General features: G+C 56.5%; 1 protein-coding gene across 1 annotated transcript; it reads left to right on the top strand.

The window, feature by feature from the left end:
- Positions 1–5019: 5019 nt before the first annotated feature.
- On the top strand, positions 5020–13703 carry VOLCADRAFT_119338 (uncharacterized protein; the record flags this gene model as incomplete). Its single annotated transcript, XM_002956269.1, has 16 exons — positions 5020–5056; positions 5364–6155; positions 6511–6599; positions 7114–7224; positions 7565–7600; positions 7914–8060; positions 8363–8806; positions 9227–9343; positions 9740–10087; positions 10268–10444; positions 10847–11013; positions 11294–11468; positions 11893–12238; positions 12290–12503; positions 13036–13188; positions 13403–13703. 16 exons carry the CDS (start codon positions 5020–5022, stop codon positions 13701–13703), a joined length of 3654 nt encoding a protein of 1217 aa, XP_002956315.1.
- Positions 13704–15852: the final 2149 nt, after the last annotated feature.

Raw genomic sequence — 15852 nt, 5'->3', positions numbered from 1 at the left:
GGGGGAGGAGGTGGTTGGGAAGGACGAAAAAAAGCAAGCTGACACGATAAGGACATACAAAGAAGGCGCGGAGGGAAAAGAGGTTTACATGACGAGGGTGGGGGAACCTTGGGACAAAGCAGTGAGTGTGTGTGTATGTGCGTGTAGGTGTGACGGGGAGGGGATCATGTACAAGAAGCAGACTGTCGGGGCCTAATAGCTCCAATGGCGTCCAGAAAGGGGAGGAGGTCCAACGGCAGGAAGTTGGGGCTAAGAGGGTTCGGTGGTCAAGGGGGTCTTTAAAAAGGAAGACGGTCAACGGTGACTGGCAGTTAATTGATCAACCGGACAAAAGGGGGGCTGGAGGAGAAGGGGAGAGAGGTGAAGGATGGGAAAAGGTGGTCGCTGAGAGGGAAGAAAGGGACCTTTCGCAAACTAGATGGATGGATAAGCCTCGTCTGTTGCCCTGCTCCAAGGTAGCTTCGGCCTTCCGCAATCCTCCTTAGGCGTCACCCCGCTTCTCCTAGTCGCCCATACCAAAAAGCCAAGGCGATATTTTCTAGGGATACCGAGGTTGCGTCCAGGTGGATTGCCTCCCCCAAACCCGAATACCTCAAGCCCACGGAACGTCAGCGTGATGCCTGGAGCAAGCTGGAACATCATTGCTACCGTCTTGAAGTCCAATAGCACATATGTGCTCGCCGCTAGTCGCTCCGCCGTAGCTGAGATGAGGACCGACCGAGTTAAATTCACAGTTCTTGGCCACTCTTTTGCAATGATAGCCAAGCTGTCGTTTAATAGGATAGTCGTCGTGGCTGGGTTGCCAAGAGCGGTGTATAGCTCTCCTGTTGTTCGCACTAAGGGGTCTGCGCCGCATTGTGAGAACTGAGCAGCTAGAAGATTCAGGAAGGCTAGAAAAAGGATTAATTTCATCCTAACTATCTCATGTCCACGTCCTGACTCAGAAAAACAAGGTAAGGAGTTAGCGCTTCGTTTCGTTGTGAAGTTCTCATACCTAAAACAATCCTTCACAGATATTTCTTGGACGAAATACTTTTACCTCTGTACTGTTCCTAGCAGTACGTAACTGGACAGAAGTACGGGGAACAAGGCAATCACGGCGGTTGGTGAGCTGACCTCATGGACTCAAAGGGCAGCATATGTTGCTGAATATAAGTAATGTATGCGTTTTTCTGCTTTCATTCATACACGAAATACCAGCAGGGAGTGGTACTGCATTTACCACTCGGTCCCCTTCGCTGGCGAAAGTAAGCACATCGAGTGCATGTCTTGCCATTATCATTTGCTTTCCGTCTACAAGCTTATCTGTATACAAACTTGAATTGTTGCGGCTTGGCAATCGCTCGCACTTTCGACGCTGCAAGGTTAAGCACGTGGCCTAGCCACATGGCCTCTCATGTGCACCCTCTCCATTTGACTATGGTAGTGCAATGCATCTCTTGAAAATTTCTCCCGTTGACGAGTGTACGATTAACTGGAAGTTCCGTCTGCGCAGCAGGGCATGAATCCGGCAGTCATGCCACACAGCGTTCAATGAACATGACATGTTACAGCTACTGCACACCGGACTTGCATCAGACGAGTGACTAGTAGGTGATGCTAAAATTCGTTTGAGGTCTGCCTTCCTGACCGCTTACTTACAGCACTGGAATGAACTTATATCAGATAGGGTACGAGCAGCTTAACGATTAACTCCTTACGGCAGCTACAAAATGCCGCCCTGTCCACCTCCCTATGTCGTATGCTGACCGGTGCAGCACCGCTCCTGCGCTGGTCGCTGCCCTTCCCCCCGAAGACGCCCCTGCATTTCCATTTACAACTATTCCTCTCCACGACAAGCATCAGCTGCTCGGCCCTCAAAGAGCAGTGTTGGATGAAACACAGGAAAAGAGAAGGGACGTTTCGTGCGTCGGCAGGCACATTTGCAAAATGAACAAATGACGCCACAGTGGAGCCGACCGGATCGCCGGCAGCAGTGCTGCCCCCACCTAACCCAAACACTAAACGCACTGAGGTAAAGTCCCTTCTTCAACGCCCTGAACAGCAGAGACGCTCCCCTGCTCTTCACTTCTAAAGGGAGGCCCAAGGCACGGTCTACTAGGGTGGGGGAATGATAAAGGTGCTAGGAAGGTGAAGCAACGCAGGATTTCTAGCCACGAACACCACCAAGGTGTCATTTGCATGGGTGGCACGATGTCACGTCGCAGTCCTTTTTCATTGGAAATCTTCGCAAATCCTTCGCGGGTCCGCAAGTACCCCCGGGCCCGTGTAGATGAGTTGCAGCGGAGGGCCACCACGAAGTTCATACATCCAGGGCCCAAAACCTGTGCAGCATATCATTGACGCAGCATTTCTTCCAAACACACAAACAGCCCACCACGTCCGCTTCCCCAAATGGGAAAAGCTGTGCCAAGAATCCACTGGAGAAGAGAGCGCTTGAATTGGATCGATCGACGCCTTTTGAAGCTGGAGTTCTGTTATACGCCTTACCAGCTCAGTTATTCTTGGCGGACCTGATCCGTATTCGATCCGGACCTTACCAGTACGCGACGACACAAACGCTGCAACCGAAACTGCAACCCATACCCCCAGCACGGTGGCAAACGCCGTACAGCCAGTAGTGACGACCCACGTCTACGTACACTACTGAAAATGCACATGGACAAAAAAGGCACATGCATAGTATGAGAGTCAAGCCCTGACCTGCAGTACCAGAGAACACCCTGCCTGATCTGAATGATGATTTTCACATCGGCCAACGCATATGCCAGCGTCTTTATAGCGTCTTTCCATCTGCTTAAGGACAATGCTGGAAGAAGATGCTTGAATAAGGGAATTGAAGGGGCTGTTAGCTATCGACCCCTTCCTTATATGCTCCCTGGATAAGGAAAACGCAAGCCCAACCCGCTCTATGTTTCACGCATTTCTAGCCGCGACCGTTGGTCGGCAATAACGGCATAATAACCGTCGCGCCATGGCATCACACGTAGCGGTGGACAGGAAATGGGGGAGCTTCTTTCCAGCCACCTTTGCTGGAACTGTTCAAGAAAAAACCAAAAAAGCTGGTTCCAGTGTACGACACAGCACGGCATGGTCTGGCTCCCGCCACCAAAGAGACAAACACCAAGCAAGAACCCGAAACCGAGTGTATACTCGTGAGCCACGACAGATACACAGATCTACTTGCCGGCGTTCGTTGCGACTGCCAGTAATCAACGTGCGAGCCCGCCCAATCAAATACACGGAATCTAAGCCATGCGCGTGAATAAAAATCAACATCAAACCCCTTAGGGTTGAAAACTGTCCACATGGAAATGCGTGATAAAGTAAAAGCTGGAAATGCGCACCGCGCGCTCATCGTGCATCATACATAACCCATATTATACTTGCATGCCGAATGCGAAACGAGTATGTGGCCTGCGCAACATGTGCACTTGGTAAACGCGTGACACGTATTTGCATCGCACCCAGCCATCCACACGCAATCGACTCCTCTATCTACCCCATGACGGTCGGACCCTTCCGGTTCGGAGGCGTCGCCATGAGAGACCCCGTCCGCACCGCACCCCCCCGCTCTGCGGGTGTGTAATCACTGCCGCCGGGGAGATCCGTCTGGGATTGGGTCTGTGCTTGCCATGTAAGCGGTGGCGCCTTTGCAGCGCCTGGCCGTTGGATGACTATAATGTCGTCCTCTTGATGCTTACTGCGGGAGCTTTCGATGTATTGGACCGCGGATTCCACTGATGTTGATTCATCTGCCGCTGATTCTTTGCTCCGTGTGCTCTTGCTTCCCGAACGAAAAAGGCCGGTGAGCTTGGATTGATGCTTCAGGGTTTCCTTCTCATTGGACGGACGTGATGCATCCTTTGCAGGGGACTCCGAAACTCCCCACGCAGCTGGGGCTGTCGGCGGCGACGGTGAGTTAGATACGGCTGAAGCTGGCTGGTTGTTGGAAGTCGGCGTTGAGGCTGACAGAGAACCTGACAGCGGCGGTGCATTAGAACGATTCCGTAACGCCGTCGTAGGATCGCCTATGCTGCGGGAATCCCACGCGTTTGCTTGGCCGCCAGGTGAACTGTTGGTTGGAGGTACAGGATTGCTCGGGTCCGTGGAACTGTGCGTGAAGGCATTGCGAGTCCCCTCGCCTGTCGGCAAGAAGCTGTTGTGCGAGACTGTAGACTTTGCTCGAGCACGGATAGATATGGCATCATCCGATAGCGAAGTGGTGTTCGGGCTTGCTAAGCTGGGCGTAACGGCACTGCCAGTCGTCTCGCCATTTGGCAGTAAATCCTTGGCTGCGGCTATTGATTTCGCCCGTGGACGGACAGGTATGGTCTCCTCACGTTGACTTGGGGTACCTGCTGCACCAGGAAGGAACGTCAAGCCGGTTTGCCTCGCGAAAAGAGGCCGCGGCAAAACCCATCACTTACCTCTAAGCGCTTCCACATCAGGCGCATGCCCCTTACTAAAAGCCTTCTTTATACTGCATAAAAGAGGAATATCGATGGCTTTGTAAGTTGTCGCCTACTCTTGTCGGTTCGCTCCGCCGATTACCAAAGAGCCCTTTGGGACTGCGATCCAAATGCGCCACGTAACCTTACCCTCGAAGCATATTGGCAACCCTGGCAACCTGTTGACAGGACCTTGCCCTCACGTTTCCACTTTAGGTCCGTGTCAGAAGTATGTGCAAAAATTATGGTTTATAGCCTAGCGAGCACGTGCCCTTGGCAAAGGATATGACATAGAGGAGGGCATAGAAGGGTGTGTCTCACGCCGTGCATCGTGGTTGCTTGCATGGATTCGATTCGAAGGGCTGGATTTTGAAGCTTCACTTTTACTTACTAAACACCCATACAGACTTTCAATCACAACACATTATGATGAATGTTTGTTATGCTGGATCCTCCTGACTGTATTTGTACTTTGCTAGTGTATTGGGGTTCCAGTAGTCAGTATCCACTGGGCGCCTGGGCGCACAGTTGCTGAATTCCTCGTGGACAGCATATACAAGAGGCAAAGATGTGCTTCAAACCTAAAGATGTACCGAGCAAGAAGGGTGAGCTGTTAGCTGGAGCAATGCATGCTAGACGGGGGGTTGTATTGATCGGCTTGTATAAATACTTAACCAATTATGGAACAATGTAGTGTTGCAAGTGTCCTTTTAAAAGCTCAGCAATGTGACAATCAACAGTATACCGGCAAAGGTTCCAAATTTGGTGGGATGGACAGCTGGTCACTACCAATTGTCAGCTGCAGCACTAGTGACAGGGATTGTAGCCGCAGACAGCTGAGGCATGGTTACGTATTAAGCTAAATGCCCTTCAAGCCTGACCCTCTTCCTTTTCCGCTTTGGGGTGTTGCAGTCGTGCTTGTGGAGCTGGAGCGGGCTAAAGTTGGCCTGGAGCAAGAAAACTCCGTCCTTAAACTCAAGCTGAAGGACTTGCAAGCCAGCGCCGCCCGCGCCGCCAAGGAACGTGATGGGCTCAGCTACCAGCGCGCCGAACTTGAATCCCAGCTGCAGCAACGGTCCTCGCACGCGAGCCATGTGCTCACCCAAGTCACCTGCCTGCGCACCAACCTTACGTCAAAACTCCAAGACTTCCTTGAACAGCACCTAGCGGGCCAAGTCGTGCCGGCCCAGGACTGCAAAGCAACACATGGATCAGCAGCAGCGTCAGCAACCCACAGGGTCAACGTGCATATCGTACAACCCGAGTATGTCGGGGACGAGGAGGAGCTCTGCAGTGGTCAGGCTGCCGCTGCAGGCAACGAGGATGCTGCGGCGGCAGCGATGCTGCCATCCAAGATCTCTGACTCTGCGCCGACCCAGATCCAGTCCGCAGCCTCCCAGTCACAGCCCACGGTAGAAAACACAGGCGACAAGACAGCCGTGGGGCCGGACGTGCCGCTGTCAGTGCAGGAGCGGCTGGACCGCGAGCTGGAGGCTCTCGCCTGTGCACACCAGCGCGTCCTGGATCAAGCGACACGATTGTGTGAAGCGCTCCGACAAGCGGAGGTCGACAAGGCGGAGCTGCGCACCAACGTGGCCTGCGCCCGGAGGCGGCTGGAGCAGGCAGAGGCCAATGCGGCAGACCAGCAGCAGGTGCTGCAGCTGCGTTGCGCGGCACTGGAGCAGGAGAACGAGCAGTTGACAGGTGAGGCCATACAACATCGCACGGCAGCGCAGCTGCGGCGCAACCCAGGATTACGATTGGCAGTTCGGCTGCAATCTCATCAGTCTTGGATGTCGGGTCAGAAAGGATCGTCGCTCGAATCTGCGGCGACATGACGAAGTGAAGTCAATGGAAGCAACGCCGGGAGGCCTGCGGTGCAATCTTGGCAGCAAGGCAAGAGGCAGCTGTGACGCAGCTTTCGGTCCCCAGGCCTTTCTGGACTCTAAAGTGGCAAAAGTTGTCGTCGGCGACAACTGTACTGAAATCTGTGGCAGTCGCTGAAATGTTGATTGGTAACACGATGGCTGTCTGGTCACTGGTCTTGGCTTCCGCACAGGCATGAACCAGGAGATGCAGCAGCGCTTTGAGGGTGCGCAAGGGGAGCTCAGTTTGGCGAAGAAGCAATGGACTTCTGACGGTGCGCAGGTGAGCGACGGTGTTGGTGGTGGCCTCTGGATCATGCAGGACAGGCGGTTGGGAAGGGCGCCGCATGTGCAACGAAATTTCCACCACGTGATCGTTCGGCTCCGGCAGTGACCCGAACCTATCTCTCCGCCGCAACTGCAACGCCGGAAATAACGAAATGCCGTGCTGCGGCGGCATCTCAACCGGCTGATTGATGGATCTATTTAGGCCATGCGGCTGTGGCCCGTGCCCTGTTGCGGCTGGTGCTCTTGTGTTTTACCCTCCTGATGCGGGGACTCTCAAACCTCCCGGCTGTGGCTCTTGTGTTTTAACCTCCTGATGCGGGGACTCTCAAACCTCCCGGCTGTGGCTCTTGTGTTTTAACCTCCTGATGCGGGGACTCTCAAACCTCCCGGCTGTGGCTCTTGTGTTTTAACCTCCTGATGCGGGGACTCTCAAACCTCCCGGCTGTGGCTCTTGTGTTTTAACCTCCTGATGCGGGGACTCTCAAACCTCCCGGCTGTGGCATATGCAGCTTGCGAAGCAGGCGGCGGAGCTGGAGGCCACCAACGGGCGGCTGCGGGAGGCGGAGGCGGAGATCCGCGCACTCCAAAGTCAGCTAGCGGCCGCGACAGAACAGGCTCAGGTGAGGAGCGGTGGAATTTGAGGGCGGGAGAGTTAGTTGGGTTTTGCGTTGTGGTTAGGAAAGGGGGCCCCTCCTCCTGCCGCTCCTCCAGCAGCCACAGCGGTACACGCATACGCAACCCCGGAAGGAGGATGGCCATGCTTAGGATGGAGGAGGACCGACGGCAGCGCAACCACCTTACAGGAAGCGAAAGGGCGGCCCTACTCGAATCGGGAAGGGAAAGAGGCATCTATGGACCTGCGGATCTAATTAGAAACCACGACATCCATCCATTCGCTTTTGTTTCATACGCGCCTTTGCCGTCCTGCGCGCCTGCGCTCGCGGCCCCCTTTCTCTGCAGGACGCGATTGCAAAGGTGGGGGAGCTGCAGCAGCAGGTAGGCCGTGCACGACGCGTCATTCTGGATGGGTGTGAGATTGAACGCTGCTGTGCGTGTAAGCGGTTTGGCCCTTGATTTTACTAATCCTTGTGGTGCGGATTCACTGTGGCGGGGTCCAATTCCTTACGGGTTTTACGGCATAACGATTGCGGAAAGACGATGTGCTGCAGCAAGGAGAAACACAATGAAGCGAATGGGGTAAGAAGAAGGAAAAGCTTTGGGCGATGCTGGTAGCTGTTCCCTTCAAATGCCAATAGCACGCAGTTTGCTCCGGGACCTGAAGGCGCGTCCCGACTCAATGTCACCGCAGGTCACGGCGAGGGCTTCGTCCCTGGACGAAGCGGGCTCCGTGCTGGCGGCACGAGAATCAGAACTGGCGGAGGCGACTACGGAGCTGCAGCAGCTGCGGACTCGGCTGACGGAGCAGGAGCAGGCACGAGAAGCGCTTACAAGAGAGGTGGGGCCCTCGAGTTTGAACGGCGGGCATTGTGATAGCGTCATGTGCAAGTGAAAACGGAGTGTTGGGTGAAAACGTTTCACCCGCACTTTCAACGGAGATGCTGTGAGGCGTGTTGGTAGACGATAGACGGATGGAGTGAAAGGCGGGTGGAACGATAGGCTGATTCAAGTTGCGAAGGTGCGAAGGTGCAGTGTTCGTTTCTCTCTGCCCTTGCCGCAGCTTTCCCTTGCTTTTGTTTTGCACTGTGCTCTGGTCCTTACCGCGCATGCTGTAACCCACTGGGTCGCTTGTATCCGCAGGTTCAGGATCTGACGGGTCTTGGAAAGCAGACCACCGATAAGCTGGAAGAGGCCCACAGCAAATTGACCGACACGCAATGCCAACTAGGCGAGGTGCAACGGGAGTTGTCGGAAGCACAACGGGAACTGGCCGCTGCGAACCAGCAGCTGACAGCCCAGACCCAAGCCCTCGCCGACGCCAACGCACAGCTGCAGGCGTTAGCTGATACGCAACGGCAGCTCGTTGACACGCAGCGAGAGCTGGCGACCGTGGAGCGGGAGCTAGCGGCGGCGGAGCAGCAGCTTGAGGTTAAGGCGCAAGCGCTTGCGGACTCGGGTACGCAGCTGCAGGCATTGGCCGACACGCAGCGGGAGCTGTCTGCAGCGCAACGGGAACTGTCGGCGGCGCGGCAGCAGATAGCAGCCCAGGCGCAGGCGCTTGTGGATTCCAATGCCCAGCTGCAGGTGTGCGTGATAGCTAGCTGCAGTGTGCAGTTCCCGTCTCAACTTATGAATGAGAAGACGCGCGAGATGATGATGTGGTCCTGGTCGTACCTCGGCGCCCACGTCCCCTGCTACTCTCTATTTCCTTGCTTCCTTAGGCAAGGAAGAACAGTACTGCTGTATTCAGCGGTCAGGGGTCAGGGCGGGAGTCAGGGGTCACTTACGGGTTCGACTCCTCCTTCCCTTCCCGCTGTCGCTGCTTGCTCTCCCATTATGCAGCTCACCAGTACGGGACAGAAACGTAACAGAACGCACTCATACGGCCCTCGGCCATACGGGTCCCAGTCGGACAGGTCACTCCTGCGCGGCGCATTCGCACCTTTTTAACTCACTCTTACTTCACGTTACTCTTGTTCATACTCGGCCACTCACTCGATACAGGAGAGCCGTGCCGCACTCGCCGCCACGGGGGAGCGACTGAACCGCGCGCTGGAGGAAGTGGCGGCTAGCGAGTCGCGGGTCGCCGAGGCAAACACACAGTACCTGAACACGAAACAGGTAAGGTGGTTGGGTGTTGGCGAGTCCAGAGTCAACGCACCCTGTGCCTGTACACATGCCTGCCGTGCCATCCATTGCTCGTACGCATACGACACAGCCGTCCACCACCCAGTCGTCCTTCGCCACTACAGCGCCGCTTATACCAATGGGCTCTTGATGTCACGCTTCTGTTTAACATCTCCTTCGAAAAATTTAAGTAACGTCTATAGTTTATTATTTGAGAAGTCTAACACGTCGCTGGTGGCTACGGAACTCGATAATGTCTAGTTATTCGTGTACCACCATCGACATTTCCCTAACCGCGGCTACAGATCATTAAAACACATTCGCGACCGTAAGCCCTTCCCGTCCCGGCTGACCACACGTGCCACCCCCACATCGGGCCAACCCCTGTAGAGTGTCATCTCCACAGCCAAGCAGCTCGCCAGCATGGCCAAGGACCACTCAACCAACCTTGCCAAACTGCATGCACTGGAAGCCGAAGCCACTTCCCTGCGCGAGCAGCTCGCGGCTGCACGCAGCGCAGAAGCCTCATTGCGCGTTCAGGCCGAAACCAGCAGCGCCGCGGCCCGAGACGCGCGCGAAGCGGCGGAAACATCAGGCGCCGAGGCGCGGCGCCTGCGTGTGGCGTATGACACGGCCTCCGCGGACTTGCGGCGGAAGATTATGCTGCTGACGGCGATTGCACGCATGGCGGACAAGGGCCAGGCGGGGGCGGGTGGGGCGCGCGGGAGAGACGTCCAGGTGAGGAAGGAAAGCAGCGCCAGTGTCGAGCCCGCGCGCGCCCGTGCGCCCGTGCCCTACTGGGGCTAATACATTCCACAATCCAACACACACACCACCTCCGCTGTACACTTGTTCCTTGTTAGCGCACTTGCCTGCCCTCCCACAACATGCGCCGCACGTTCCCCATCATCGCCCCAGGCCCCGGACCCCGCTGACGGGTATGGCGCCGTAACCAGTGAGCAGCGTCTTCGTCTCAAGATCTGCGAGTCCCCTCTGCCGCTGCTGGGCGCCCTGACTGCCGGCATCATGGACTCCTCCCGACTGAGGCACCTGGCCCTGGACATGGACACATCCAGGGAGGTGACCTGGGAGAAGGTGGGCAGAAGAGGGGGGAGGGGGGAAAGACGAACCACAAACGAGTGAAGCTGCTGCCATGGGGGAGGGGGAAGGGAGGGTGAGTGGGTGGGTGGTTTAGGACAGGTAGAGAGGGAGAAGGGTGGGATGGCGGAGGGCAGACCTGCGGGATAAGGGAACGGAATAAGTTAAAAATGGAGTAAGACGCGCGCTGCAGGCTGCTGCTGCTGCGCGCAGGCTTTTCCATGTGTTTGCGCAGAGCCCGCCAGCGCATGTTATATTCCGCGTTAGGGTTTACTTACTCCGGTCGCTCATCTTATCCTTGGGCTGCGCGAACGGGATTAGAAACGCATGATATCATTGACGTATATGCAATGACGGTCCCCGGCCGGCTGGTATATGTGTATATGTCGATACCTGCAGGCGGGTCTGCGCATCTGCTGCCTGGCGGCCGCCATAGGTCTCAACAACAGCCTGCAGACGCTGCAGCTGGGCGGCTGGACGTGGGGCGAGCTGGGCAACGGCACGGCCCTTCCCTTCCTGGCGCTTGGGGGTGGAGGCGGCGGAGGCGGAGGCGGCATGCTGCGCAGGTAACGCAGAACCTTTCAGGAGGGCAGTAGTCCACCCAACCTAGCCCAACCCAGTCCACCCAACCTAGCCCAACCCAGTCCGCCCAACCTAGCCCAGCCCAGCCCGTTCCTCGCCTGCCGGGGCACCCCGAGGCAAGGCGGACAAGGACACCCGGAAAACACCGCAAGGAACCTTTCCTGTGGCGGTAGTGGACTCAAATGGGATTATAAGGTCATAAAAAGAATTAAGTACGGGGGTTTGCCCTCCTAAAACCACCCACTGCACCCCATACCTCCGCAGTGTGCAGCTGGCCACCAACCTGTTCGACCTGGAGGCTGCCGCGATGCTCAAGGACCTGCTGGCAGCGGGGCTGGTGGAGTTGGACACGGGAGGTGGCCGCATGGTGGAGGAGGAGGGGGGGGCAGGAGCAGGAGGACAGAGGTCAAATGGAGGCGTAAGCGCCGGTGCTGGCCAGGTGCGCAGGGTGGCCGGGTATCGCAGCAGTAGCAGCAGCAGCAGCAGCAGTACTGCGCCCGGTCCGCCCTTCCCGTATCCTAGCCTTCCTACTTGGCATTTAACACGCCGGCTACGGCCCTTGCTTTGTCCACTCATTATGTAGGATCTGCTGTATGTGGGGTAGCTCTGATTCACCTGTGATCTTTTGAGTGACCCCACCATGGGGCAGTTGGCTGCTATGGAGTGATGATATATAGGTTGAATAAGGATGAAAGCGGGTATGGGGAGGCGTGTTTTATTATGAGGCATGCGATCTCTGTTATGTTGTTTTTCTTTTATGCTGAATGAACTGAAATGGTGGTGCACCCTGCTCTCGCCCTCCATCACACTTCCTCTCGCAACCAACCATTACCACAACGCAAAACCATCACCCCTTTGACCAGCAGGGAGTTCTGTACCTGTACAGCGGCAACGAGCGCCTGGACGGCTGGTACCGGGAAATGCTCCTCCTTGCGAATCGGCTGCGACCGCAGAGCCGCACCAGCAGCAGTGGTGGTGGCAGCAGGACTTCCCTTCCAGCGGCAGTGACGGCGACGGCGCCCGTCCTGCAGTCCGCCAGCAACGGCGGCGGCGGCGCCGCCGCCGCCGCCACCGCCGGCGCTCCGTTCGTTCACAGCCTCTCAGCCCCGTCCATCGCCTTATCTTTCGCTTCCGCCATGACCGATGACGTACGCGGTCAGCCAACCTCTTCCGCTGGGTCCTCCACTGCGCCTGCATCGATCAGCAACGGTACGAGCAACGTCACCGCTGCTGTTACTGTTCCTGACGTTGCGGCGTCAGGCCCCACTGCTGCGGCAGCCGCCGCCGTGGACTGCGACTTGTCTTCCGAGGCCCTAGAGTCGCACCACATGGTGCTGGTGATGACGGTTCTGCTGACCTGTCCCGGAATGAAGCGCCTGAGGCTGGACGGCAACAAATTGGGTGACGGCGGCGTGGCCCTGCTGGCACTGGGTCTGGCTAGCAACACGGGGCTGCGGGAGTTGTACCTCAGCAGGTAGGGTAGGCTTGCAAGGGGGGGGGAGCTTAGGGGAAAGAGGGGCCGAGGGGAAAGAGGGTCTGTGTGTGTCTGGGCCATGGGGAGGGGATGTGGGGATTTGCGAGAGTCCTGATGAGTCCTTAAGAGTGGCAGGGAGGCCGTGCTGTCAAGGATGCAACAACAACACCGCCACCACCGCCACCACCACACACACACACACACACACACATACCCCCGCAAGGAGCGAGTGATGCCTTTTGGCACAGAACCCGATGCATGCTCCACCACCACCATTTCCCACCACAAGCCTAAGCAATCAACAATCAGCACCGCAACCACTACCACCACGACCTACCTGAAACACCTTCCTTTTGTCACACTTTGGTGCTGTTGGTTGGCGCCCTGTTGGTTTGCACGATGGCATGACACCACGGCCACATTTGCATTCCCCCTAATCCCATTTTCAAATCCCTCTGGACCTCTTTCCTTCCATCCCGTTCCCGGTCTCCCACCTGCACAATGCCTCTCAATGCTCATGCCCTCCCCCCAGAAACGGCATCCGGGCCGCGGGCGCCCACAGCCTGGCTCGCTGCCTGGAGGCCGCCAACTCCACACTGCTCCGATTGGACCTGTCGGGCCAGAGACTGGAGGGCATTGGCGCCGCCGGGGCTGAGGCCATGGCGCAGGCACTGCGGACCAACAGGTGTGCGTGTGTGTGTGCGTGTGTGTGTTTTCTGCTTCCTTCTTCCCCTTCTTGCTCACCCTGCCTCTTCTCTGTCCTTTTTCATTTCTCCTGGAGGATCAGCTGAAGAAATCTGAGCCAAGTAACCGCAACCAAATTCTTCTTCCTTCCCACGTTTTTATCCTGTGTCTCCCCCCCCCCCACACACACACACAAACGCACACGCTCCTGGAAGGACGATGGAGGATCTCAACCTGTCCAGCTGTGGGCTCACGGGCTCCGCAGCAGCATGCTTCGCGGGCGCCATCCGTGCTGCCGGCGCGATCCGGCCTCAGGCCCTGTCGGCGGGCGGCGCCGCTGCCCCTGCCGCTTCCAGCCCCGGCGTCAGTCCGCGTGGTGGCAGCGGTGCAGGCGGTGGCGGCGGCGGCGGCTGTCTCCGCCGACTGGCGCTGTCCGGCAACGGCATCGATGCCGCTACCTCCAAGGCGCTGCTGGCTGCGGCGGCCGAGCGGCCTGGGCTGGTACTGACGCTGTAGCACAGTATTACATGAGCCGGGGTGTGTTGTGAGGAACATGATGGGTTTCGTTACTGCGCGGACTTTACATGACAGGTGTGAGTGAGTGTAGCGTGTAGCGTGTTGTGCGGAGCTGGGTTACCTCGGGCATTGTTGCGAGCGTGAGGCGCGCTTTCGGACCGCTGTACTTGGTGAGAAAAGTTATCCAGGCGGGGGGTAAGTCGGTCGGCCTTCCGTCCTTGGCTAGGGCAAGGCAGGGTAGGGTAGGGCTGCATCCGTCTGCAGCAGCAGGCGTGAATCGTTGGCATCACGTTAATGGCAGTTAATGACATAAAGGAGAGATCTTGCAAGGCGGGGAAAATTTGGACGTCTCTCGAGATCTGGAGTTCTGCAAAGGTCAAAAGGACATTCCAGACCACGTGAGTTACTTGCAGCAGGGCGCGACCTGAGAGGCAGAGTGTGGCAGAGTGCGGTAGCCCGGGGGCCATAACGGTGGCACGGTGCGTATGGGGAAATCGCCATCGAGCCGTGTGCATGTCTGGCTGGGGGCATTTGGGGATACGGTGTTGTAGGGGTGGGTGGGGGAGGAGGGGGCCTAACAGCTATCAAGCACATGACTGGCAGCGGGATGATGATGATGATGATGATGCCTTTAGCTACGTGAGCTATTATTGCCATCATGCGCTGTTTTACTTGCCTGTGTTGCCTGTGTTTTGTTTGGTGAGCGAGCCTTATTCCAAGGTGCTTGTGCAGTGTAAGCATTCGGTGTTGGCGTCAAAATCCATGGTTGAAGCATCAGCGGGTGCAACCCCAGGAGGGTCATTCCAGGCGGTTAGCGTTAAACAGAGAAATTTATGATGAGGAAGTGTTTTTCTATATGTATTTGAGAGATGCTTGTATGGCTGCCATGGGGGGTGGCATTGATTTGGCGCAGCTTCGTCATTGCTCAGTGCCAGAGCTGTCTCGTCTCTGCCCTGCTCAGTGTTGCGACGTGAATGTACGGTGTGGTGAGCGGTGCCGTACTGAAGTCTGTAAGGCGCAGATCCGCTGTGGTGATGAGATGTCTTCTTTTGTGAGCAGTGTTTAGGTCCCTCCTCCGCAGCACGTGCTTTGCCGAGGCCTCTGGCCAGTTCACTTGGTGGGCCAGCAGTAACACTAGGTATTCAGGGTTGCAACCCTGAATAAGATTTACCTTTACGCTTGCTTCATTTCCGATCTGGCGCATTCAGGACTCAGCGCGGGTCGACAGCGGTAAGCTTGAAACTCTTTATTACATTATGGTGCAATTAGCCCAGCGAGTGCGGAGGTGCACGGAAAAGCGCGGAACATCATACAATTACAGGGCCGAACAATGGGAAAACAGGAAAAGGGGTTTCCCAGGGAAGTCTGGATCCCCAGGAGGCACTTTCCTCAGAAGTTCTTGGGCCGAACGATCCTTTGGCTACTCGTACTGTACAGCACATCAGTATTGAGTCAACTGTAGGCAGGACGTCCAATCAAAGGTCCCTGCACTGCGCAGGCATGGGCTTCCCGGGCAGTCGTCCTATAGCCCTATAGGACAGCAACTAGGCCACATCACATCACAAAATCCTCGTCTCCTTGCGCATCCCGTCCCGCACCCTGGAATATGTCCAGGCAAGCTGAAACGAACAATGACAGCAGCAGCAACAACAACCGCAGTAATGATAATAGAAAATAATAATAATAATAGTAGCAAGAACCGATACACATAACTATCGCGCATCCCGTACACAAACCCCGCCCAATAACAAGACCCGCTCTTCGGCAAGTCCTTCACACGGTACTGCTACGTGTATTAAGTTCCAAAGGTCCATACATTACGAGCTCAACGTGTGATTCCCTTAAGGAATCCAAGCACTTGCAAGTAGGAGGACCCAAACAAGAGCCAATCGCATGCAACATGTATGCACAAGATCCGCCAGATGCACCCTTGCAGACAACTCCAAAAACCGGTGTGAAGCCGTCAAGGGTCTCTCCTCTTCCCCTCCTCCCGCGGCTCCCCACCACAATCTCCCCATCACCACCACCACCGCCACCGCCACCACACGGTCCAACTCAAGGCAGGCAACAGCTAATTAAACCGCAGCGCTTCCGCGATGCCGTCGCCAGCCCTAGCGCAGACCGAGTTTCTTTCCATCATATGACGGCA

This window comes from Volvox carteri (assembly GCF_000143455.1).
Source record: "Volvox carteri f. nagariensis unplaced genomic scaffold VOLCAscaffold_59, whole genome shotgun sequence".
NCBI lineage: Eukaryota > Viridiplantae > Chlorophyta > Chlorophyceae > Chlamydomonadales > Volvocaceae > Volvox > Volvox carteri.
The sequence above is the reverse complement of the archived record's forward strand: the minus strand, read 5'-3'. Positions and strand labels throughout refer to the sequence as shown.